At 42.2% G+C, this 27,274-nt stretch overlaps 1 protein-coding gene across 2 annotated transcripts in view; it reads left to right on the plus strand.

The window, feature by feature from the left end:
- RPP40 (ribonuclease P/MRP subunit p40) overlaps positions 1-27,274 on the plus strand; it is a 431,856-nt gene that overhangs the window by 54,330 nt on the left and 350,252 nt on the right. The window contains exon 2 of one of the 2 annotated variants that reach the window (XM_044066824.1): positions 13,026-13,221. The exons of the other annotated variant lie outside the window; for it this stretch is intronic. Coding sequence (XP_043922759.1) covers positions 13,207-13,221 — 15 coding nt within the window. The 5' untranslated portion in view covers positions 13,026-13,206. The remainder of the gene's footprint in view (positions 1-13,025; positions 13,222-27,274) is intronic. 2 annotated transcript variants of the gene reach the window in all.

Consider the following 27,274-nt stretch of genomic DNA (forward strand, 5'->3'; position numbering starts at 1 on the left):
GGCATTATAAAAACGTCTCTCATTCCTCCTTTCATACTTGTATGATGCCAGTATTCTGTATTAACCCCACTCTCATACTGCGTATTTAAAGCAGAAAAGAAATGCATGCCACTTACCTTAAAATGACTGAAGGAGAGAGATCATAACTTTGTCAAATAAAATAAAAAAAAATTGTTCATAAAACTTTAGAAGGCAGACTGGGACAGAAAAATGAAAGAAATACTACAGAAACAGAAAAATCTGTTGTGGGCCCTTTTAGCAGTATTTCGTTCAGTTCTCGATTGCTGCAGCTTGTTCTTAATTCAGATCCGAGTCACGGCACCAATTGTTAAGTCGCACATTACTTTAAGAATGAAGACAGATACAGTTCTTTCTCTCTTTCAGTGGCTTTTAACTAACAGTACACACGTGCGGGAGGCTCCCAGAACAAAGGAATAAACAAGCTTAAATACCGGTGATATTGCTGACAGTACAAAAATATAAAACTGAACTAATTAGAACATTACACAGGGCAATTAACCAATCAAAGGTTTACCCGTAAACATAAGACAATTCACATCATCATATTTCTAGGCAGAAGAGAAAATCGGATACACTTCCATAAAAGGCACATTTCCTGCTTTCAGGCAGACTCTGTTTGTTCAGTATTTTTCCATTATTCACAGTTCAGAGTTCACAGTACTCGGTACATCTCAGTTTATGCGAACTGTCACATACTCAATTCCCTTGAAACACATGCTTTGGCTGTTCATATTCTACACATAGAAAATTTATTTTTGCTGCTTTATATTTATTTGTAAACAGAATATTTTGTTACTGTATAATTTTAAATGTAACATGGTGATACATGTTTATATTGTAATGTGTCCTTTCGTGATAATTTTGTAATGTATATTTGTAGTATGCGTTTTGTCATGCGACCTTGAGATGTTCTTCGTGTTTCACTGTTGCAGTCATCACATTTGGATTATCTGCTTGCGATAGCCCTCAGTTGGCCTGATTAAGTCTTCAGTCCTGCGTCGGTTGCTGTCTCATCTTCCATGACGTCAGGTCGTCAGGGGTATAAAGCATGCAGCTGATGCCATTACATCAGTCTTTCTTGCCGTACGGTGCCCGAGGCAGAAGCAGTTCGCAAGCGCCGGTCAGCCGACTCCTGAAATTTTCGTTTTGAGTTTCAGAACCGAAGTCTTCAACTAAGCTAAGTACCCCGTTGGGGAACCTTTTTCTTGCTCTAAACCGATGTCAGTAAAAGTTAACAATTGTATTTCTTGTGGAAAGCAAATACCTCATAAAGATTTTCATTTGTACTGCATTCCCTGCTTAGGCCCAGACCACGACGTACCTCGCTGTCAGTTTTGTGGCTTATTCAAACCTCGAACTATTCGTCGTTGGTTTATTTATGCTTCTAAATATTTTGGGACTCCATTCAATTATCCAGAAATAGGTTCAGTAAGCCACCCGACTACTGACATTCCAAAAAAAGTAAAGATAGACAGAGACGGACCGCATAGGTCAAAGCTGCCGACAACGCTTCTCCTAAGCTAGTCGCCTCGCCAATACTCAGTAAGGTGCTTTCCCAGCCTCTTATACCTGCTACTTCAGATTCGCAGGCCTCTACTGAGACCCATTCGGAGTCTGGTATGCCGCAAGATGCTTCTTTGACTGTGGAACCTGCAGATGTCTCTACCTTGGATGGGTCTAGAGCCTCTGTGCAGGCACCGGCTTCTGAGGGTGTGTTCAGGCCTACTGACTTGCATATTAAACCGACGCCATCTTCTTCTTTGAGGGCTAAAACTCGATCCATGCTTAGAAAACTGATGCCCAGACCACATGGTCAGACCCCTATGCCTAAAAAACAAATTATAAGAATGGCTTAAGACCTTATTACTGTAATCGGGGGAAGCCACCCTTCCCCCTCTAAGAGACCTAGGACTGATTTTTCCTTCTGATTCTTCTGATCAGGACCGAAATTTCTGTTTCCTCTGATGACCAGGATTTACCCTTATCTACTTATGAGGATTCTAATGCAGAGGACTCCATTCCCTCTGCTTCCCCTCCAGAGGATTTCTCTTTTGGTGAAACCTTGCATACTTTTAGAGAGCATTTTCGCTGGGAAAGCCAGGATTACTCTGACACAAAAAGAGGCTTAGAGATTTCTTACTCCTTCCCCAACACAGGCCTTTAGCTATCCCTCCTGTACTGGACATTGTTGATGATGCCTTTTCTGAATCTAGCCTGGCCCCTGACTCTTTACCTCCTGCTCCCAGAAAACCTGATAGGTATTACAGGGTTCCTGACTCCCACAAGTTCCTCTTTAAAAATCCTACTGCGGATCCTGAGACCATTTCACAGGGACCCAAGGGCATTAAGGCTACTACTGCCAAAAATCCTACCCCCTCTGATAGAGATTCCAGGGCGCTGGATAGATGGGGTAAGAAGGTTTGCACTTCTGCAACCTTAGCCATTAGGGCTTTAAATTGCCAGTTTCATATTAAAGTATCAGCAGCATATTATTGGATTGCTTAAACAGAAAATGATGTTGATTACTGACTGTGCTGAAAATAAACTTTTACAGGATTTAATGCATTCTGCTGAACAAGTTGGAAAACATACTTTGCAATGTGGTTGCAGGGCTGCTGACACTGGGTCTGTACTTAGAAGGCATGCTTGGCTTTAAGGAGCAATCCTTACTAGATCATGTTAAAGCTAAATTGCTGGATGCTCCCTTAAACCAAGACAACCTGTTTGGCAACAGAGCAGAAGTGGTGCTTAAAAAGATGGAGGAAAAAGCTAAATCTATGCAAACTGTTAAAGATTTCCTGCAAGTACAGCCGACCATATTTAGTAGGCATTGGCCCTCAAAGAATTGGTCCTTTCCTGCCTCTTCCAGGCCTTCTCAGTCCAAACCCAGAACCAGCAGAACACCCAGGCTGCAGTCCCAAGGTACTCGCAGGACTAATCAGTGGGAGGCTCCCACTTCCAAAGCAGGGAGTAGTAAGACTCCCCCCTATGGTAAATTGTCTCAATGACTTAACTTTAAACCTTCTAAGCCCTGCACAACTGATTGTTCCTTTAGGGGGAAATATTGCCCTGCGGGCAATAAATTGGGAATGCATTACCCAGGACAAATGGGTTTTAAATATAGTTTCCCAAGGATACAGATTCCACTTCCACTCCTTACCAACCCCAAATGTTTGGCCAGATCTACCGCCAAATCAGTGGGCAGAGGCTCAAAAGCAAGTTCTCTCTCTCTTTTAAGCATCAGGGCTATTCAACCTGTCCCAAAAGAAGAATGGGGACAAGGTTTCTACTCAAGACTTTTTCTGGTACCCAGAAAAGGCCATTCCTGGCATCCTATCCTGGACCTGTCTATCCTAAACACATTTTTGGTAATCCCAAAATTCAAGATGCTAACTCTCATCAGCTGCTTCCTATGCTAGGCAAAGATGCCTGTTTGGCAGCACTGGAGTTAAAGGAAGCCTACCTGCACATCGCAATAAGGGAATCTTGCAGAAGATAGCTATGCTTCAAAGCAGGCTACATGCACTATCAGTTCTCTGCACTGTCCTTTGGCTTATCAACTGCACTCAAGGTATTCACCAAGTGCCTGGCTCCAGTCATTGCATTTTGCAGGCAAAGAAATATTCAAATATACACATACCTGGACGATTGTCTAATTCAGGCAGAAAGCCAGGACATACTATTAAATCATCTGGCATTTGTAAAGAAATTGCTAACTTCTCTGGGGTACACCATAAACAAAAAGAAATCGCATCTTGTACTCTGCCAACAAATTGTATTCCTGGGAGCAAGCTTGAATACAACTTCCCAGATGGCCTGCTTCACGCTAGAGAAACAAGTTCATTTGACAGCCTACTTCAAAATACTGGCCACAAAGACCCAGCTATCTGCAAGGAAAATACTGCAAGCCCTGCGGTTCATGGCCTTATGCATTCTACTAATTTCATATGCAAGACTGCATATGAGGAAACTACAGTGGTATCTAAAAAGCCTATGGTGTCAACATTCTCAGGATCTAGAATCAATGATTCCTATCATACTTTGTCTACAGATAAAGTTCCTTTGGTGGGCAGAGGCCTGCCACCAAAACAAGGGACTGCCATTCACACTACCCCTGCCGCACAAACCCTAACAACAGGCACATCAGACTATGCATGGGGGGATCATTTGGCAGGGAAGTGCATTCAAGGCAAATGGAACCCAAGTCAAATGCAACTGCATATCTATCAAAAAGAAATGTTAGCTGTACAAAATGTTCTGACAGCCGTCAAAGACCACATTCTTCCAGGACAATTATTGGTAAATATGGACAACACCATTGTTATATGGTACATAAACAAGCAGGTAGGAACCCAGTCATACCCTCTCTGCAGACTAGCCATGGCTCTGTGGAACACAGCCTTGAGCTACCAAGTGCACCTACAGGCTCAATTCCTGCCAGGAAAGCTAAATACACTGGCAGATGACCTAAGCAGAAATCTTATGGACCTACACAAGTGGAAACTGGAACCAAAGATATTCAACATGTTGAGAAACAAATGGGGGAGCCCAGAGATAGACCTGTTTGCTTCCCCCCAGAACTACCAGTTGTACAAATTCTGCACAAGGACTCCCCACAAATAAGCTTGGAAAGTGGATGCCCTGTCCTTCACCTGGAAAAACCTGGAAAAAAACTATCAGTTTATGCCTTTCCCCCTCTGCCTCTCTTCTCCAAGGTACTACTAAAGATCAGACTGGACAAACCAAAGACAATACTGATTGTACCAGATTGGCCACGCCAATACTGGTACCCCCTCTTGTGCAGTGTGCCACTGCTGGCACCATGGCACCTGCCTCAGACCTCTGCCCTGCTGTCCCAGCAGGAGGGCCAGATTCTGCACCCACAGCTTCAAACCCTGAACCTGGCAGCTTGGCTAATTATCTGATCTCTCCATTACCATCCCTCAGTAAGCAAGTGATGGATGTCATTCTAGAGGCAAAGAGGCCTAGTACTAGAAAATCCTATGCTGAAAAGTGAAAAAGATTCTGTTCCTGGAACCAAACTCGGGGGATGGGCACAGCAACCCCCAATTTTCCTCAGATTCTTCAATACTTAACTGAGATGTTTCACAAGGGCCTTTACTTTCCCTCTATCAAAATTCATGCCTCAGCCATTTCAGCTCATTACAATACAGAACTACCCCTCTTCTCTTATCCACTACTGAAGCAGTTTCTCATAGCGGCCAAAAACCTAAGACCACCTGGGAGAGCACCGACTCCAGCCTGGGACATTAACTTTGTATTGGAAAAGCTCACTCTACCTCCCTTTGAGCCAGCTGCAAATGCAGAGTTGAAATTCCTTTCTTGGAAAACAGCCTTCCTTCTAACCATCACTTCAGTAAGACGGGTGTCTGAATTACAGGCCCTCATGGCAGTGGAGCCTTTCATCATCTTTCATATCCCTCAGGACCAATCCCTCCTTCATGCCCAAGGTAGTATTCAGTGTGGCCCTTAATCAGTCCGTTCATTTGCCAAACTTCTTTTCTAATCCACAGAAACAAAGGGGAATGAATACTGCACTACTTGGACGTGCACAGACAATTAGATTTTATTTGGACAGGACTAAACCTCTCAGGAAATCTGAACAGCTGCTGGTTGCATTTGCTGCAGGGGCAGAGGGGAAGGCCATTTCAAAGCAAACCATTTCTAAATGTATTGGCCACTGCATTCATTTCTGCTGTAAGCACCATAGAAAGCCTACCCCACAGGGGATAAGACCACATTCAACCAGGGCTCCATCTACCTCTACAGCCTTTCTCAGAGGTGTCCCTACCAGGGACATCCTAGAAGCTGCTACCTGGAGTTCTGTACATACCTTCACCAAGCATTACCACTTGCCAATTGTTTCTAAATCCAGAGCTGGCTTTGCCACTGCAGTCTTGCAGGGCCTTATAGCTGGTCCTAATGCTATCTAATTACCTCCTCCCATCCTTAGCTTTGGGAATCTACTCAAATGTGATGACTGCAACAGTGAAACATGAAGAACATAGTGCAGTTGTGTGCACTTACCATAAATGTAGATGTTCGAGTGTATTCACTGTTGCAGTCCTGGTTACCCTCACTCCATTCCCCGGACTTCTATTGACTATACCTCTATTCTTGTTTACTATGCTTAAAGTTTTTTGGTGTATTTGCTTTTTGGTGTAACCTTGTATATAATTGCTTCCCATTATAGGGGCACCTGACATATGGGGCAAAAAAACTGATGTAATGGTGTCGGCTGCATGCTTTATACTCTTGACGACCTGACATCATGGAAGATGAGACAGCAACCGACGCAGGACCTAAGACTTTGATAATCAGGCCGACTGAGGGCTACTGCAAGCAGATAACCCAAATGTGATGACTGCAACAGTGAATACACTCGAACATCTACATTTATGTTATGTGTACACAACTGTACTTTTTTCTCCCCAGGCCTCCACTAAAAATGGGTACATTGTGGCCCCAGTTGGACTTTCCCATTAGACAGTCAATAAATACAGTTATTCAAATGAGGCAAATCTTCAGAGCCATAGCAAAATCTGTGTGCAAAGGACTTAATATCACTCTGCATTAAATATAATCTAATTAATTTGTAAACTATAATAGTGAACTTGTAATACCTTCGGCTTACTTCTGGGGTTGTCTTCATAATTTGCTGGGGTTTGTCTTCATTATTTGCTGGATACTTACACTTGCTTTTAAGCTATTAAGCATGAGATCAGGCTTATTGCTTTGATCACTTGATGCTGTGCAACATTAGATTGGAAGGAAGCTGAACATTTTTGGAGATCTCTACTTTAAATCCTTTTTTAGGGTTGTGTTGTAGATATGCATAAACACAAAGTAAGGCAAGATAAAATTTAATGTACCGTAATTTTGACACAGAATAAATGTTTCTGATGTTCTTCATCTCACATTGCTGCAGTCCTAACACTTGGGTAGTCCGCTGTCCCTCGGTCGGCCCGAATATCAGAGTATAAGGCTGACGTCGGTCAAGGCGCATTTGACTGACATCAGAACGTCAGGGTACAAATGCGCATGACCGACGTCATATCCTCAGTCTTTTTTGCCGCATGGTCCGATGCAGAAGCAGTGTTGCAAGTGCCGTTCGGCGTTCTGAAATTTTTCGAATTCGGAGTTTCAGACCGAAGTCAGAGTTGGTTAAGTACCCCGTAGGGGAATATTTTGGTTTTTTCTTGCCTCGGTGGTTTACCGGATGTCAGAAAAAGTGAATAACTGTATTTCTTGTGGGAAACAGATACCGCATAGGGATTACCATAATTTGTGTATACCTTGTTTGGGACCTGAGCACGGCGTTGTTGGGTGTCGCTTTTGTGCTAGGTTCAATAAACGCACTATTAAGCGAAGGTTGGATTGTGCCAGGTTGGTCTTTGGGAAGCGGTGCAATTACAATATGCCGTCGGATGCTCCGTCGCCGGCTTCCTCAAAGAAGCGCAAGGACAAGGCAGTTAAACCTAGGTTAGAGGAGTCGTCCGAACCGGACGCCGGTTCTTTAGAGGCGTCAGTGGAACCGGTGGTTCCGGCGGAGGCCTCTCTGGAGTCCCAGGGAGAAACTGTGTTTTACAGGATGTGGCCTCCCAGGAGGCAGGTCAGGCTGTAGGGGCTTCTCAGGTAACTGTACTCCCTCCCTTCCTAAGGTGTCTAGGCCCTCTCTTTCTGCTTCCAAGGCTTCTCCTAGAGGCAGGTCTAGTTTTGCTTCTGTGGGTGTCACTCCTAGTTCTTCAGGTTCTGTGCCCAAGAAGCACATGCTTAAAATGGCAGAAGATTTAATTACTTTAATTAGAGGCTCTATGCCCCTCCTGATAAGAGGCCTAGGATGGAACCTGTGTTGGGGATTATGAGCAGGCTTCGGATGTGTCTGAGTCTTGGCTGAAGACTTGCAGGAGTATTCTCATTATTCTGATTCTGATGTGGATGATTCTACTCCTTCTGCTTCTCCTCCTGAGGATTTTTCTTTTTCAGAGACCCTTCACTCCATGAGAGAGCATTTTAAATGGGAAGGTCAGGATTTCTCTGATTCCAGGCAAAGGCTTAGGGAATTTTGTTTTACCACAGCATAGGCCTTTAGCTATACCTCCTGTTCTGAATGTGGTGGAAGATGTGTTTGCAGAGGCTTCTCTTAATCCTGATTCTTTGCCTCCTGCTCCTGTTAAACCAGATAGGTATTACAGGGTGCCTGAAGCTCATAAGTATCTTTTTAAGAGTCCTAGGGCAGACCCAGAAACTGTTAGCCAGGGGCCTAAGGGTGGTAAGGCTTCTGTTGTCAAGAATCCAGTTCCTGCAGATAAAGAGGCCAGGGCCTTGGATAGATGGGGAAAGAAAGTTTATACTTCTTCCACTCTAGCCATGAGAGCTTTGAATTGCCAGTTTCACATGTTGAAATATCAAAATTATCTCCTTTCACAGTTGAAATCTAAGGTTGATGCTCTGGCGGAAGGTATTGATTGTAAAGAGCTACAAGATTTAGTGCATGTTTCTGAACAGGTGGGTAAGCATTCTTTGCAATGTGGTTTTGATGCTGTACAGGCCTCGTCTAGGGTGGCTGCCACTGGGTCAGTTCTTCGCAGGCATGCCTGGCTGAGGGATCAAAATTTATCTGACCATGTTAAAGCTAGGATTTTGGATGCCCCTTTGCAATCTGATGTCTTGTTTGGTTCTCCTGTTGAGGCAGTTTTAAAGAAAATGGAAGACAAGGCTAAGTCTATGCAGACTGTTAAAGATTTTTGCAGGTTCAGCCTCCAAAGTTTAGTAGAAATTGGCCTACTAAAGGGTGGGCGTATCCTTCTTATGATTCCCAGTCTAGGGGTAGATCTAGACGTGGCAGGGGCAGAGGTCAGGGCTCTTTCAGGCCTAGGACAGGAGTTCTCCTGCACAGTCTTCGGTGAGGGCAGGGGTCAGTCCTTTCGTAAACAGACCCAATGACCTACCTTTTCAGCTGCCAGAACCTTCTCGCCTGGCAGCACCTTTGGGAGGAAGGTTGGCACTTTTCAAAGAAAATTGGAGTTTGATTACCCAAGACAGATGGGTACTGGATATCATACATCACGGTTACAGGTTTTATTTCCATACCTTGCCTCCTTTCAAAGGCATGCCAGACATTCCTCCTCAACAAAGAATAGAGGCTCACAAGCAAATTTCTCTGTTACTCCAAATAGGGGCCATACAGCCGGTTCCTATGCCAGAAAGGGGCCTAGGATTTTATTCTCGCCTGTTCCTTGTGCCAAAAAGGGGAACACGTGGAGACCAATTTTGGATTTATCTATCCTCAACACTTATCTGGACATTCCCAAGTTCAAAATGTTGACGTTACAACAGCTTTTACCTCTACTGGGCAAGGATCACTGGATGGTGACTTTGGATCTCAAGGAGGCTTACCTTCATGTTCCTATCAGGCTAAGTTGCAGGAAGTATCTGCGTTTTCGGACTGGGACTTCTCACTATCAGTTCTCTGCATTGCCCTTTGGCTTATCTACTGCCCAGAGTATTTACGAAAGTTCTGGCTCCAGTGATAGCTTTCTTCAGGCTAAAAGGAATACAAATCTATCCTTATTTGGACGATTGCCTGATTCTGGCTCAAGGAAGGGACGAGCTTCTTCGTCAATTGGAATATGTGATAGCAGTGCTAAGATGCCTGGGGTATTCTGTGAACGAAATAAAGTCCAGTCTAGTACCCTCTCAAGACATGTGCTTTTTGGGTGTAAGACTGAATACAGCATCCCAGATGGCCTTTCTAACCCCGGACAAACAAAAGAATCTTTCCCTTTACTTCCATCATCTATCTCTTCAGTCCGGGCTGACTGCAAGGACAGTCCTTCAAGCCTTAGGGTTCATGGCATCTTGTATTCTGGTGCTTCCCAATGCCAAACTGCATATGAGGAAGTTGCAATGGTATCTCAAAATGTATGGACACAGCACTGCCAGCATCTGGACACTGTCATTCAAATAATACCTTGCATTCAAAAGGAATTTTGTGGTGGGCTCAGGAATGTCACCTAAACAAGGGACTCTCTGTGACCCGGCCAGAGGCGAGTCAAATTTTAACGACAGATGCCTCAGACAAAGCTTGGGGAGCTCATCTAAACGGAAAGTGGATACAAGACAAGTGGCCTGTCAGACTACAGCATCTACATATCAACTTGAAGGAGATGTTAGCAGTCCAGTTTGCATTAATAGCTTTCAAGGATTTACTTCTTCCAGGGCAGGTGTTGATTCTTACAGACAACACAACTGTCATGTGGTACATCAACAAGCAAGGGGGAACACATTCTTATCCTCTATGCAGGCAAGCAATGATTTTGTGGGAGACTGCTCTCAGTTTACAACTAAGTCTTCAGGCAAGGTTTCTGCCGGGAGCACAGAACTCCTTAGCAGATGTGTTAAGCAGACAAATCATGGATCCCCACGGGTGGAAACTGGATCTTCATGTATTTCAGAAATTGACAGTGTCCTGGGGGACTCCAGACATAGATCTGTTCGCTTCTCCACTAAACCACCAGCTGCCAAAGTTTTGCACAAAGCGGTTTCATCCCACAGCTTGGAAAGTGGATGCTCTTTCTTTCAGTTGGAAAAATCTTCATGTGTATGCCTTTCCACCTCTGCCTCTCCTCCCAAAGGTACTTCTAAAGGCCAGACAGGACAAGCCAAGGATGATTTTGATAGCTCCAGATTGGCCTCGACAGCATTGGTACCCATTACTGAGAAGTCTAGTACGGAAGCCTCCATGGCCTTTGCCTTTGATTCCATATCTGTTGTCCCAGGAGGACAGTCATTTGCTCAATGTCAAACTTCACTCTCTTCACCTAACAGCATGGCATATTCTGTTTTAAACCATAGAGGGTCTCAACTTCCACAACAAGTTTTGAATGTGATTTTGGAAGCTAGAAGGCCTAGTACAAGGAAAGTGTACGCAGATAAATGGAAGAGAGTTTTATTTTGGAGTGCAGCTAAGGATTTGGATGTTTCTGAGCCTGATTTAAGTGTGGCTCTTCAATATCTTACTGAGTTATTGGACAAAGGTTTGTCCTTCTCTTCTATTAAGATTCATGCTGCAGCAATTTCAGCTCACTACGACTGTGACCCACCATTGTTTTCTCATCCTTTGTTCAAGCAATTTCTTAGAGGGGCAAAGAATATAAGACCCCACGAAGGGCTCCTACTCCTGCTTGGGATCTCAATTTTGTGTTGGAGAAACTCACTCTACAACCTTTTGAGCCTGCAGCTACTGCTGAGTTGAAATATTTGTCATGGAAGACTGCTTTTTGTTGGCCATTACCTCTGCAAGAAGGGTTTCTGAATTGCAGGCCCTTATGGCAGTTGAGCCTTTCTTAATTTTCCATAAGGATAGGGTATCTTTACGTACTAATCCTTCCTTTATGCCTAAAGTGGTTTCTAGTGTGGCTTTAAACCAAACTATTCATTTGCCTACTTTTATGCAAATCCCCAAACTAAAGGGGAAAAGATTTTGCACACTTTAGATGTACACAGGCAGTTGCGATATTATTTGGACAGAACTAAAGGGTTCAGACAATCTCAGCAGTTATTAGTTTCTTTTGCTTTGTGCTCTCAGGGCAAGCCCGTGTCAAAACAAACTATTTCTAAGTGGATTGGATTTTGCATTGGTTTCTGTTATTCCCATCATGGCAAAGAGATTCCAGCTGGGATTAGGCCTCATTCCACTAGGGCTACTGCCACTTCAACAGCTTTTTTGGGGGGGGGCGGCTACTAAGGATATTTTGGAGGCAGCCACTTGGAGTTCAGTGCATACCTTCTCTAGGCATTACCACCTTCCACTGTACTCTAAATCCAGGGCTGGTTTTGCCACTGCTGTGTTGCAGGGCATTTTGGCAGCTCCTGCTTCATTATAGTTTAGCCATCCTCCCTTACCTCTGCTTTGGGATTCTACCCAAGTGTTAGGACTGCAGCAATGTGAGATGAAGAACATAGTACAGTTTTGTACCTACCATAAATGTAGATGTTCGAAGATCCACATTGCTGCAGTCCAATTTACCCTCCCTCCTTCCCCTCTGTAGTTTGAGGTGGTTGTGTGGGTTGGGTTATCCGTCTGAGGTATAATTGTATATATTGTATATATTGTACATATTTTTTGTGTTAGGCTGGTTGGTTGTTTAGTTGTTGTCTATGGGTTTTGACCTTTCTTTTTAGGGTCTTCTGACATCTGGGGCAAGAAAAGACTGAGGATATGACGTCGGTCATGCGCATTTGTACCCTGACGTTCTGATGTCAGTCAAATGCGCCTTGACCGACGTCAGCCTTATACTCTGATATTCGGGCCGACCGAGGGACAGCGGACTACCCAAGTGTTAGGACTGCAGCAATGTGGATCTTCGAACATCTACATTTATGGTAGGTACAAAACTGTACTTTTCACTAGTATAATGTTTCTTGACTTTTGTATCCTATACCAATGTTATTTTTCTGTAATTTACTTTAGACTAAATTATACATTGCACAGATCTGCACAAGGGTAGTATCTAACAGTTGCAAGGATGCAGACTGCAATGCCTTCTAGTATGTCACATAGAGGACAGCAAGTGGTGTTTCAAATGTATATATGGATAGTTAACAAACTTTGAAAGTGATGACCAATTATATCATTCTGCTGTTATCTTAATATTTCTGCACATTGTATATATTTGTTTCTTTCTTGTGAGCAAGGCTGTGGCTTTTTTTTTTCTCAAAGTCCAGAGAATTACAGCACTTATGTCATCTGTACACACAAGCATTTCATAGAATGATGCATTTTAGATTGTCATTACATCTACAAAATATATACTTTTTTTGCTAATTTGCTCAAAATATATACTTTTTTTGCTAATTTGCTCTGTATCTAAAATATGCTATGTGCATTTGTAGATTTTTGCTTGTGCTCCACCTTATGGCAGATGGCTTCTTTGAGTTATTTAGTGCATGTAATAAAGCTTTATTTTTTATTTACACAGCACATAAAAAATGGATACAGTGGGTGAAGTTTGCAACCAACTGTATGATAAAGAGAAAACAATCAAAATAAGCCATCATCAAACAGAAAGTTAAAAGGATAAATGTATACTAAACTCGCTTCCTGAAGACAGAGACCTCCGAAAGTGGGCCTTTCCATTGGAATTGTAAAGAAACTAGAATATGCAATTAAAGGAGGTGAATACTATAGGTATAGACTTAGGAGCACTATAGTTTTGAAAATTAAACATGAACTTGCTTAACTTCAAAGTCCACTGAGCAGCAATTTGGTGACTGAAAGGTAGTGTTGGGCTGTAGACAAGAGTGGAAGTCTTAAGAACAGTTGGATGGATACAGATGGTATGAGTTCTGGAAATGAAAATAAGGTTGTGTTGGAAGTTGCATGAACGACCGCCTTTAGTTTGACCTTCAGGAGAAACCTGATTTATCCTTTCTGCAACAGTGGCTACCAGTGTTTTTTGGGACAAGATCTATTGAGCAATATAGCAACTGAAATGGCTCATTGTGTGCTTATTCCCAAGCATACTAACCCATACTGTCCCATGTGCAGTGAAGTACTTGATGTTATGCATAACCCAAGTAACTTGTTACATATTGAAGCCAAACATGTTAAGAAGATGTTCATCATGTTAAACTGTTGCAGTCATTACACTTGGGTTATCCTGCCATCAGGCGGTCCCGCAGTCGGCCAGAGTTCCAAAGTCTTGGTCTGGCGTCTGTTGATGTCGCCTCCTCCCTGACGTCAGTGCGACAGGGGTATATAAGATGCAGCTGAAGCCATTTTCTTCATTCTTTCTTGCCGTGCAGTGCCTGAAGCAGAAGCAGTTTGTGAGTGCCAGTCGGCCGACTCCTGAGATTTTCATTCCGAATCCAGAACAGAAGTCTTCTAAAAAAGCTAAGTACCACATTGGGGAAACTTTTTCTTGCCTCAGACCGATGTCAGTAAAAGTTAATAACTGTATTTCTTGTGGGAAGCAAATACCTCATAAGGATTTCCACTCCTATTGTATTCCATGCCTAAGCCCTGCCCACGACATCACTGGTTGTCGGTTTTGTGCTAGGTTTAACAAGCGCACTATTAAATGTCTGTGATTTTGCCCGACATTATTTTGGCAGAAAATTCAATTACACCATACCGTCAGAAATTCCGACGACCGCAATGCATGAAAAGGGCAAGGACAGGCATCCGAGGCCCAAAACTGACAATGAGGCCTCTTCTAGGCTGGTCACCGGTTCTCCGGTTTTCAGCGAGGTGCCTACGTAGCCCCTGACCGCTTCCACAGAACCACAGACCGCCTCCAACTCCCACGTGGAGCTGGCTGGGCCTTCGGACGCACTAGGTTTTCAGCTTTCCAATCCTTACCCGACAGGGGAACCAAAGTAGCTGAGCAAACAACAACTACAGAGGGTGTTTTCAGACCTACCCAGTTAACCATTAAACCCCCTGCTAAGTCTAAGCCCCCCTTAAAAGCAAAGAAACAGACACAACTCTCTCCAGGACAGGCTTCCATGCCTAAGAAACAAATGCTAAAAATGGCCGAGGACCTAATCACCCTGATCAGGGGGTCCCATCCCCCTCCTGATAAAAGGCCCAGACAGGATGCAGACTATGAATCTTCTGACTAGGTGTCTGTTTCCTCAGACCTAGGATATTCTTTACCCCCCTTATGAGGATTCTGATGCTGAGGAATCAATTCCATCAGCCTCTCCGCCTGAGGATTACTCCTTTGGGGAGACCTTGCATACCATGAGGGAACATTTCCACTGGGAAGGCCAGGATTACTCAGAATCCAAGAAAAGGCTCAGAGACTTCCTTTTATTGCCTCAACACCAGACCCCTTGCTATCCCGCCTGTTTTAGATATCGTGGATGATGTGTACACTGAATCCAGTTTAAACCCTGACTCCTTACCCCCAGCCCCAGTTAAACCTGATAGATATTACAGAGTCCCTGACTCTCACAAATTTCTGTACAAAAGCCCTGTTGCTGACCCTGAAACTATTTCTCAGGGACCCAAAGGGATTAAGGCCTCCTCAGCAAAAAACCCAGTTCCCTCTCACAGAGATTCCAGAGCATTAGACAGATGGGGAAAGAAGGTATATACGTCTGCAACTTTAGCAATAAGAGCCTTGAATTGCCAGTTTCACATGCTAAAATATCAGCAATTTTTGATGTCTCAGTTGAAACAAAAGATGCTTCCAGATTCAGATCCTCCTAACCTTAAAGAAATGCTGGATTTATTGCATGCAGCTGAACAAGTGGGAAAACATACTTTGCAATGTGGGTTTGATTCCTTAGAGGCCTCCTGTAGAGCAGCAGTTACAGGCTCTTGTCATTAGAAGGCATGCTTGGTTAAAAGAACATACGTTACCAGATCATGTTAAGGTCAAATTATTGGATGCACCTTTGCGGCGGGATGTGCTGTTTGGAGTTAAGGCAGAGGAGGTATTAAAGAAGATGGAGGATAAGGCAAAATCTATGCAAACGTTGAAAGATTTCTTACAGGTTCAGCCTCCTCGTTTTAGCAGAAATTGGCCAACAAAGAATTGGTCCTTTCCAGTCACAGATAGACCTCAAAGGGACAGATATCCAAGAGGTAGAGGTCAGACACAAGGCCTTTACAGGCCTCGACAATGGAGTACACCAGGCCAGAAAGAAGGGGAAGACAGGCCTCAACCTTATAAAAAGCAGCCTCAATAACTTTCCACTGCAGCTGCCAAACAGCTCTCTCTTGGCAGCCCCCTTAGGAGGAAAACTGGCACTTTTCTATCACAACTGGCATTGCATCACCAAAGACATGTGGGTTCTCATCATTGTATCTCAAGGTTACAGGTTCCATTTTCACACTCTGCCAAGGCTAAAAGGAATGCCAAATCTGCCACCAAATCAATGGGCAGAGGCTCAAAAACAAATTACAGCACTCATGGATGTGAGAGCTATTCAAAAGGTACCACCACAGGAACAAGGACAAGGATTTCCTCTTTAATTCCTCCTCACACAACATCCTATAGACATATGTAAAAAAAAGGAAAAAAAAATTTTAAATACTTTTATTATTTTCTTTTTCACCTTTTTCCATATTATATACTTATATTTTTAGAATTTGTATAGCAAATATTTTAAACTTTGTTTATGTAATTTCCTGCTATGACTATGCCTGTCTGCATGTGTATCTCATGTTCTGACTCAGTGTGTTTATAATTTTCACCTTGTTTTGCCTGTTTCTGTGAATTACTTGTAATACCATTGGAGCTGTCACTCACATCACAGTTAATTTCAAGGGATTATCTTCAAGATCCAGAGAATTCATCCTACAGAGGTATGTTTCCTTTATCAGACACATCGTTGAATACACTGCCACCTTTGGTTTGTACAAATCCAAGCATATTGGTCAACTAGAAAACCCCCAGAGATTTGAAACAAAAAAAACTAAAGGTGTTAAATCCTTCAGCTATCTTGCTAGATTAACATGACTGTCCTTATATCGGTTGCTGTGAAGTCACCTGTATTTGACTTTGAGTCCTGAAAGACCTCCTGTGTTTTTTTTACAAAGCTAATGGATCTACAAACAGCTGCACTGATGTCCTAAGTCTACAACAACAAATTAACAAGACTGTCTAGATTGCCTATGAAAGAAATTACCACTACAGGTGAAACAAAGTACTGATTTAGCTACTTTTAAGGCTAGTTTTGATGACTGGATGGGTAGACTTAAAGTTATACCATCATTATCATGCACAGCCCTGCATGATTTGGGAGGTGAACACTATTAAATACTTGAAAAGGATGGCAATATATTTTTTTTGCTTAACTACATATAGTGCTAGACATCTTATGGTCCCTGTGATCACTTGCTTAGTATGTTCCTATATTCCTAATAAATCTCAGCTTCAAGCATGTTACTGAATTCATCAAAGATCATATCACAAAACCAGGAAACTCATCCAATCCTGTATTCCAAAACCCTTGACATCAGCTGTACAACCACAAGCTGCATATTATTCTTAACATATGCAATTCTTTTTTTAAGATCTGTATCATGAACAGGTAAAACAACTAGAGAACATGGACTTTACACCCCCTGATTACGCATTGCATGCAGCTTTCCATGATAGAAGTCTCCTAGCAATCCTTTAGCTTACATCTGTAATAACTTTCTTATAACACAAACTGCCCTAGATTACAGATCAGCTGCAAACATATGTCTAGCGGTCAAGATTTTTTTTTTATAACTAAAAGTTTTTATCACATTCTTAAATTGTGATATGTATACACGTACTTTAATAGCAATGTTATAAAAATAACCTAGAGTCAAATGATCAATTGTGTACATTTGTATCACCTTCTCTTCAGTAAGTAACATGACTTCCGAACAGCACAACGACAGTAGTCTAGTCTAGTTTTTCTTATAAAATATCCCTGCAAACACTGAAAAAGGTCACCTTTCAGGAGCTCCTTTTATTGATTTTAAATAGTTTTTGAAACTGAATCGCAATTTACTCATTTTATTTTTTTAATTTATTTATCCTATTTAATTTACTCCTCCTCTTTTCTATAGAGCCCATTTGCAGTTACTGTATTTCCTTTACAAGATTCAAAACATCTGTTACATTTGGTACAGATTTTGATTTCCATTTTCTAGTAATTGCTTGTTTTGACAGCCAATAACATGAAACTTTATAAGGTCACACTGTGTCCAGGCAATTCATATCATGTATGCTACCTCAAACAAATCATTTCCTTAGTTACTACCACATTTGTTCCAACAACATTTCGGACAAAGTACTCTGTAGGGATTTTTGAAAAAATCTGCCAAAATCATTACATTCCCAAAACATGATCTCAATTGCCTGTTCTTTCCCCATTAAATCTCCATTTGTTGTCTATCTGAGTAAAATCCTGTGGAGTCTAGTTGGAGTATAAACACATCCGTACAAATATTTCCATGCAAAATCCCAAAGTAGACTTTGCATACTTGGGAGCCATGCAGATGCCTTCCCATTGCTTTATAAATTGCTTTTCTTTTTTTTTTTTTTTCTTACAAATTTTCTAACCTCCTCTGATTTCATGCATTATTTTATAAATTTTACTACATATCCCTATTTAATACCACTTTCTGTACTAGGATCAACAAAAATTATTTCAATTAGCACCTGCCTACTTTTTTCTCTTTGCTTACACTCTATCAATCCCTGATAGGAAAAGCAGTCTCTTAACTGTAGTCCAAACTTGTGCTTCACCTCATTCTACTCTTTTATCTTTCTCTTCAGAGTTTTTTGATACCATGGTCCTTTTGCTTCCCTCCAGTAAATTCCAACCCCCTCTTGCTTATTATCTGTGTGCCTACTTGTAGACAAACCTCCTTTCTCCATTCCCAGTCAGTGGGCTTATTTTTTGGAATACGCTGTGCTACTTTATGAATGTAGTATTATGTACAATTGTTGTTCTCCTCCTTAAGGACTTGTATCCAAAGTTCCTCTTTACTCTTGAACTCCATCTCCACCCCTCCCATATCTTTATTCTTTTCTATTTTAATTTATAACCTTCTACTTCAGGTGCAGGTTAAGAGATGTTGATTGTTCATATAATAATTATTTATATGGTCATAAATTTCATATTTTTCTGAATATCTCAACAAGCAAGTAGCACAGACAGAATTGCATGACGTCATAAGAAATCGTTCAGCTGGATGAACAAAATGCATCTGACGTGCATTAACTTGAGTGGTTGTTGAGATACTGTACATTGTTTACAAAGTATTACAAACTTAATAGGGACTGTGGTTAATATGACTTACATTATAAAATCCAGTTTAAAATATAGAACCTAAAGAATACTACCACTGTAAAATAGTTTGTGCTGAAGAGTTTGCAATTTATACAACTTAAGTAACCCCTGTGATTCCAGAAATATGAACATTTGTTTGAAATCTGAGGACATCTATCAAAAATTTAAGCTCCGCCCATTGGAAGTTAAAGTGCAAACTTACAGTATCCATTGGAAGGAATGAGATAACAGAACACTCTTTAATCCATGTACCTAAATACTTAATTTTATCATGTCTCCATAAGTATGAGTGTTGCTGAACCAGTTCATGATTGGGCACGTTTTTTTACTATTGTAGTATTTTATTTTATAGCCAGAAAATAAAAATAAGATAATCTCTATATGTTCCACAACACGGAATTGTTCTTTTTGTCAAGTAAAAAATTATATCATCTGCAAATAAAGCTACCTTTTCTTGATTGATATACCAGTTACATCTTGAAGTTGTGAATCCCTTAATTTATTTTCTAACAGATCTAAATCTAGAACAAATAACATAGGTGAAAGAGGACATCCCTGTTAGATTTCTTTGTTTAAACAGTCTGTCAGAGATGAACTTTCCTACCATAATTCTGGTCCCCAACACTTCATTCATCCTCCTTATCAACCCTATTATTCTCTAAAGGGAATGCAAATGCTAAAATTGCCCTACTCATGAAATCCTAGCTGACTGTGTCAAATGCTTTCTCATCATCAAGATTTGCCAAAAATAGCAGTGTTTTTTACACTCTACTTCCCTCTGGATCATTGTTGTTCTGTTAATGTTATATGTTTCATTGATCCAAATCTGTCAACTTTAGTAATCTTCTCCACTATTCTCTTAGTGTAGATATCAACACTTTATATTTGTGTTTTAAAATGAAAATGGTTCTATATAAAGACAGATCTGAAGGGTCTTTACCTCATTTTGATAATACACCCACCACAACTGCTTTCATCCAAGATTTTGGAACTACCACCATTTAAATTTCTTCTTCCCTTTTTGTTTTATTATTTTCTGCCCATCCCAGTGCTCCTGTTTATAGCCAGGTCCACCAGCACCTCCTTCCACTGCAGGCATTTTATGACTCAAGGCTGTGGCCAGAGTGGATCTTAAGGGTGTCTTGGAAGTTCATATTGGTGACTGCTTCTGCCATTTTTTTTTAATGATCTAACCTCATTCCCCCTTCCCCTGTGTTCATCTTGTCCATCTGAGTGCTACTCGCATTTAAGGATCACTCCTCCCTTCAGGGAGCACCTGGACAAGCATCCATCCCTCTCTGCCAGTGCTTCAGGTGCCTAAGCCATTAACTGAATGTGAGTCACATGGGTACAGTTAGAACTTTAACCCTCAATGCCACAGTGCTGGCCTCCCATTTAAAATATTGTTCGACAACATCTTACAGATCTTCTTTCTTACCCAGGTGTACTGTATGTTCCTGAAGACTTCCTTGTTTGAATATAATCACTATTTTTTTTCATCTTTTCCTGTTTTGATTATTAATTGTGAGCATTATGTTATCTAACCTTGACATAACTAAGGGGCAGCTTTCGAAAGATTGGCTGACTATGGTGGAAGAACTCCACCAGGTAAAGTAATATATAAATGAGATTGAGATTCCATGTGGAAATAGCAAAAGGTGCTTAAAGTATTGGTTTAAGGGTGTGCACACGTATGCAACCAACTTTGTTGTACATTTATTTTTTTCCCCTAACGGATGTTTGTTTTTCTATTGAATTGTACAGATTATAGGTCACATTAAAGGTGGGAAAAGTTTTGAAGTGATTTATTGTGGTCTCATTTTTTATATCACAGAAACCTAGCATTGTAACAGTGGTGTGTCCAATTTTTATATCCACTGTAGGTCCAAATATTTGTTTCATGCACTTGCTATAGAATCTGACAAATTCTTTGTGAAAAATCATCTATAAATAAACACAGACCCTCACAGTTGTACAGTCGTACAATCACTGCATATTATGCAGGACAACGCATGCACATCCTGAAACTGAAGGTACTGCTATGATTTCAAAAAAAAAAAAAAATCCCACACTGCAAGAAAATCCTTGTAAGGCTAAATGGGGTACAGTGTGGCCTCCTGGAACATATTATTTACAACCAGATGCTGTGACATAGCACTATGACACTACTCCTTCTGATAAGTTATAAACAAACAGGAGCATGCCAGAATTGTTATAGATGGAATGAACCACTGTGTAGTGCACTACTTGTGTCACAGTTGTATGCATATATTGCTGTACACTTGTCGATGTGGTAGAGCAAAACGGTGGTAATACTGTAAAACTTTTATCGTACATGCAATGTTGAGCATCACACAGGAATCAAACATACAAAATGTGAGAGCAAATATGCAATACACACAACCTTTGTGAGTTGTATGTAGTATGACGGGATCATCATTTTGTTTATGTACACAAAAGGTAATGTACATATGTGCAGCATTACAAAGATCTTTTACATATGACCAGTTGTCTAAAGTGTGTTTATTGATTCTAGTTGATGATCTTAACCAAGTTTGACGTATGGAGAATATGACCTGCACTATATCCCCAATTCTAGACAAGTAAGAAGGGGTTGGCAGTTTGTGCTTGCAGTTTAGATATGATGGTTGTCTTAGACTCAGTGATGTCCCCAGTTATGTATCTCAGGGCAGCTATTGCATCCTCCCTTTGTGTTAAGATTTTCTGTTTCTGTTTGTCTCAGAAATGGTATGTCTACAATTCTTCATGTCCGGACGTCTTCATGACAGATGTGGTACACATTAACATTTTTGCTGGCTCTTGAGAACTTTGGTACCTGAAAGATCTGATCTGCTGATCCTGATTTCTTTGCAGCTAGGGCTGGGCCTGTTTGAGGAGTGCTTATCTACCATCCACAGGACCATATACAGGCTCTGTGGATGTGGTTACCTTTTACAGGTTTATAATTGGACCACTTTTTACCCCCCTTTCTCTTTTAAGAGCATACTTAAGTCAGCACACCCCAGTAACTCACATTTTTGCTCTTCTGATTTGTGAGTAGAAGGGTATGTCTGACAGGGAGGCATTCTTATGTCTTTCTGGTACTGACTGCCATCCTTTGACATTTATATTTCTAGGGTTTGTATTCTAGGAACATGAGCATTTAGTAGGGCCTTAAGTTGGTCTTTATAGATGTATTCCATTGTATGTTTTACCTCACGTTATCTTGGCTGAGTGGCTAGGTGACGTATTCCTTACAGAATGTGGGTACTTTGCCCCTTAGTCTTGGTTTGGGAATGTGTTCTTTGGAAAATTGGATATCCGAGGCTTAGTTCCCCATTTTTCCTATGATTATTTCTTCTCGGACAGTCCCATGTTCATACATTGACAGGTACTTAAAAGGCTGTTGATTTCTGAGGATCTTAAGAAGCCTAGCCTTACATTTCCATGGAAGTTACTAGCCCTTATGTTTTGCATATTTATAACTCATAGACAGGCCAAACAAGGATATTTTGGTGCATTTACATTTCCCTTCTTCATGAGGGACTTTGGTGCTAAACTGAAGTTGAATATGCAGTTACCCATCCAAATTATGTTTAAATAGAGTAAGAAAGGTACTTTGCTTTATGTGGAGTAGAAGACTATTCAGTAGAAGCGGTGCTATTTGTGATGCATACTTGTCTCTTCAACGTGTTCTGTTTATTTTGCAGAATTGCAGAATTTTAGTTTTATCTTCTTGACTGTATCTTAGTACACTTGGTAGTTCAGGCATCATGCTTTTCCCCCTTGACTTACTCGCTTGATCTTCACTTTAGTTAATTTTGCCACTGTAAGCTTTGCAGGATGGTCACTCCCTATTTCACATGCTATGTTGAACTCTGAATCACAAACTGTATCACAGGAGCCATATTCCTTGAATGAAAACTCCACCTAAGAACTAAAAAAAAAATCTATTTTTTCACTCTATCTTTATGTTTGGAGCTACTTTAACACCTTAAAATTGTTCTGACTGCTGCTTATAGAATTTTAGTATGTTTTCTGCTAAACAGCTGCCAATGGGACTTGACATATCAACATGATCTTGTTTTTCATTAAGCCTTGTTTTTCATCAAGTCTTTGTCATAATCCATTTCAAATCTTTATACAAGTCATGCTAGACGTAAGGAAGTTGCGTTGTATTCTATATCGTTGACATATAATGGGATTAGTGTCAGTCACTGTCATCTTGTATATCTTTCATAGCATGACTGCTTCATTTATTTCGTGGATGGCCTCCATCGTTGTGTGTTTTGGGGCTTGTTTTACAGTACAGTCAGGAGTTACACAGCTGCAACCAAAAGAAGTAGCTAAATTGCAGGCCATTATTCAAAGTATTTTTTGTAGTCCTAGATGAATTGACAGTATCCCCACATACACACACTTTTCTCTCCGGTGTCAAAGCTGTCATTGTTCTGAGGGATCCTTGCAGTTTCATGTATAGGTGACAAATGCTACTGAAGAATTGACTATCAAGGTGCTGCTTGCTGTGCTGGAACCAAAGTCTTTTTAAGACACTAAGGTCTTGCTGGCTGGATTCTGCTGAAATCAAAGTCCAGTTATAATTGCATTCACAGTCTGTTTACCACAGAAACTTGCAGAATATACACTGATGCAGCATCAAACTTTGTCATAAAAGCACTAACCAATAAATAACTTTTTATAACAAATCACACTTAAAAAGAAGTTATGTACCTACCATAACGTTCCATGTTAGTTGTCTTCTTGTCGCCTTCTTTCTTGCTGGTTGGGTTCGGAGCCAATCCTCTGCACCGACTCTGCCATCTTCAAAAGCTCGAGAGCTGCTTACTGGCTCGAGGCCCCCCTATATCCCATGATGCCTGGCGCTAGATACCCAGGTCTCGTTTGGTAAGTCTAACTGCAGACATAATAAAAGAATCCTATCCTAGAATGCATAAATCCTACTGGAGAGACTACTAGTCAGAAAGGAATAGCCAGAGAAGACTCAGCCAGTGAAAAATCAAGAGGAACTCTTCTCGGTCCACTGGGATAGGGGGATGGAGGGTGGGACACAAGGAAGAAGGTGAGAAGAAGACAACTAACATGCAACGTTATGGTAGGTACATAACTTCTTTATGTTAAGTTGTCTATCTCGCCTTCATTCTTGCTGGTTGGGACAGCGTCCCTAGCACCTAAAGTCCTGGGTGGCTCATCGGAACAGACTCTTCAGAACAGTGGAACCAAAATCAGCTCTGCTCCTGGAGACCAAATCCAACTTGTAATGCAAAGTGAAAGTATGAGGGTTGGCCCACGTAGCCGCAGCACAAATAGATTCCATGGGCAACCTAGCATGAAAAGACACCAAAGTAGCCAAAGCTCTGGTGGAGTGACCTTTTTGGTTTGACTGGTAATTTTTTATTCCTGAGTTGATATATGAATGTGATGATAGAAGTCAACCACCTGGATAAGGTTACCTTGGAAGACCTTGTTTACCTACTGCATAGGACAGGAAAAGTTGATCTGATTTTCTAATGTCTTTTGTTCTATGCAAATAAAAGCGTAGCTGCCTGTGAACATCTAACTGATGCAAGTTATATTCCGCTCTGTTGGAGTGGTTAGGAAAAAACACAGGAAGGTCTATGGACTGATTCAAGTTACTCTCTGAAGTGACCTTAGGAGGGAAAAGGATTAGTCCTAAGAGCAACCCTGTCATTGTGGAACACGAGGAATGGGGGACGGACAGAAAGAGCCTGTAGTTCCGAAACTCTTCTGGCTGAAGTTATAGCTACCAGAAAAAGGGTTTTCCAAGATAAGAACTTCAGTGAACAAGAAGCTGCGGGTTCAAAAGGGGACAAAATTAGCAAAGCTAAAATCAAATTTAGATCCCACAGTATTGGAGGATCTCTGACTGGGGGCCTGAGCAGAGTGGTTCCTTTGAGAAAGGCTTTGCAGAGCTTATGGGACATGATACTGTTTTCCGATAGGCCAATGTGAAAATTTGAAATTGCCGCTAACTGAACTCTAATTGTAGCGGAAGCGGACCCCGCATGGAAGAGATCCGCAAGAAATTCCAAAATGGAGTGTACGGGGGCTGAAAAGGGGTCAATACTTTTTGCTTCTGCCCAGGAAGAAAAATGTTTCCACTTACTAGCGTACATTTTCCTGGTCGTAGACTTGTGTGACAACAAGAGGATTTCACGCACAGAGGGGGAGATATCTGGGAGCCTGGCTAAGGTTGGAAGTGGAGCAGCCACGCTGTGAGCTGAAGAGAGTGCAGGTATTGGTGCAGCCCGTCCGATTGGTGAATCAGGAGGTCTGGAACTAGGTCCATAGTCCAAGGCTGTTCGAGAAGATAGCGATGCAGGAACGGAAACCATATTTGTCGAGGCCAGTAAGGGGCAATGAGGATCATTTTGCAACCCAAAGCAGTAGTCTTCTGAATTAGTTTCGGTATTGGGGGGGGGGGGATGCATAAAGAAGTCCCTGGGGCCAATTGTGGACTAGAGCGTCTCTGGGAGAATGCCCGGGAAGTGGAAGGAGAGAGAAGAAATTGCTGCACTTGCTGTTGAAGGGAGTTGCAAAAAGGTCGCAGCAATGTTGGCCCCATCCGCGGAAGATTTGGTCCGCAATTACCTGGTTCAGAGACCACTCATGAGGCATGAGAATTGCTCTGCTCAGTCTGTCTGCTATGACGTTGGACCTCCCAGGGATGTGCATTGCAGTCAGAAACCATTGGGAAGAGATTGCCCACTGCCATAGTCTGAGGGCTTCTCGACATAAGGGGTAGGACCTGGTTCCGCCCTGTTTGTTGATGTACCACACTACGGACATATTGTCCGTTTGAACTGCAATGGTCCCGGTAGGAAGAGAGTCCTGAAGAGCCTGCAACGCTAAGAGCACGGCCCTCATCTCCAAGACATTTATGTGCAGATGATACTCGTGAGGTTGCCAGGTGCCTTGGACTGTTCTGCCCTGATAATGCCCCCCCCCCCCAACCCGATCAAGGAAGCATCCATGGCCACTGTAGCCACTGGACGGGGGAGAACAAATAGTCTGCCGAGGAGCACTGACGTGGAGACCATCCACCATGCAAGATGCTTCTTGCATGCTTGAGTGATCATAATCATGTAAGACATGGGAAGTTGCTGAAAAGACCATTGGGTGAAAAGAAGCCACTGGAGGATCCTCGTGTGAAAACAAACTAGAGGGACAAGTACGATCGCTGCTGCCATGAGACCTAGCATCTGAATGACAAACCTGGCTTGAATCCTTTTGCATGCTAATAAAATCTTGACATGCTGACTAATCACTAACACCCTGTCTGGTGGGAGGCTCGCTAACATGTCTTTGCTATTTAAATTTGCTCCTATAAAGGTGATAGATTGACAAGGCGACAATGCAGACTTTTTGAAATTTGTGATACCTAGCCTGGAGCAAGTATGGATGGTGCAGTCTCTGGCTCGCAGAAGGTGATGTCTGGTGGTAGCAGTGAGGAGCCAGTCGTCGAGATATGGAAACACCCAGAATCCTTGCCGTCTCAGGTGAGCGGTAACTACTGCCATACATTTGGTAAACACCCTGGGGGCTGTAGTGAGACCAAAGGGCAGAGCTCTGAACTGATAATGGCTGTCTCCAGCCGGAAGCGAAGGAATCTTTGGGAGCGTCTGTCCATTTTGATGTGGTAGTACGCATCCTGAAGATCTGTGGAGCACATCCAATTGTCCTGACCCAGGAAGGGTAAAATGGACTGAAGCATGACCATCCGGAACTTCGTTCTTTGTACATACTTGTTTAGTCTGCTGATCCAAAATGGGTCTCCAGCCCCCTGTCTTTTTTGGTACCAAAAAGAACCTTGAGTAAATTCCGGATCCTTGTTGGTCTGCTGGGACTTGCTGGATGGCCCTTTTTCTTAGCAGTTTTGAGACCTCTTGTATTACTTGGTCCCTTAGATCTGGTGGAACATCTGGAAGGGACTTGTTTGACCTTAAGGGGGTGCGAATGAAGGGAATTCTTTGGCCTCCGGATATGACAGACTGTACCCATTTGTCTTGAGTTATGTCTTGCCAGGCTATTGCGTACAGCGATAATCTTCCCCCGACTGCCTCCAGAGGTGAGCAGCCGGGCAACCCTTCAGGGATGCTGGAAGGGCTTGTCAGAGAAAGATTCTCTGCTGCCATGGTTTTGCGGAGCCCCTCTGCTACGAGGGCGGCATCTGATGTCCTTCAAGGATGCATCTGCAGTCCTAACATATGGGTTGTCCTGCCTCAGGCAGCCCTTCGGTCGGCCGGATTCCAAAGTCTGGGTCTGGCCTCGGCTGATGTCGCACTTCACCCGACGTCATAGCTGCTGTCAATTGGGTATAAAGGCATCCGCCGACGCCATTTTCCTCAGTCTTTCTTGCCGCGCGGTGCCCGAAGCAGAAGCTGTTCGCAAGTGCCGGTCGGTC

This window comes from Protopterus annectens, chromosome 3.part1 (genome assembly GCF_019279795.1).
Source record: "Protopterus annectens isolate FY-2018-M chromosome 3.part1, PAN1.0, whole genome shotgun sequence".
Taxonomy (NCBI): Eukaryota; Metazoa; Chordata; order Ceratodontiformes; family Protopteridae; genus Protopterus; species Protopterus annectens.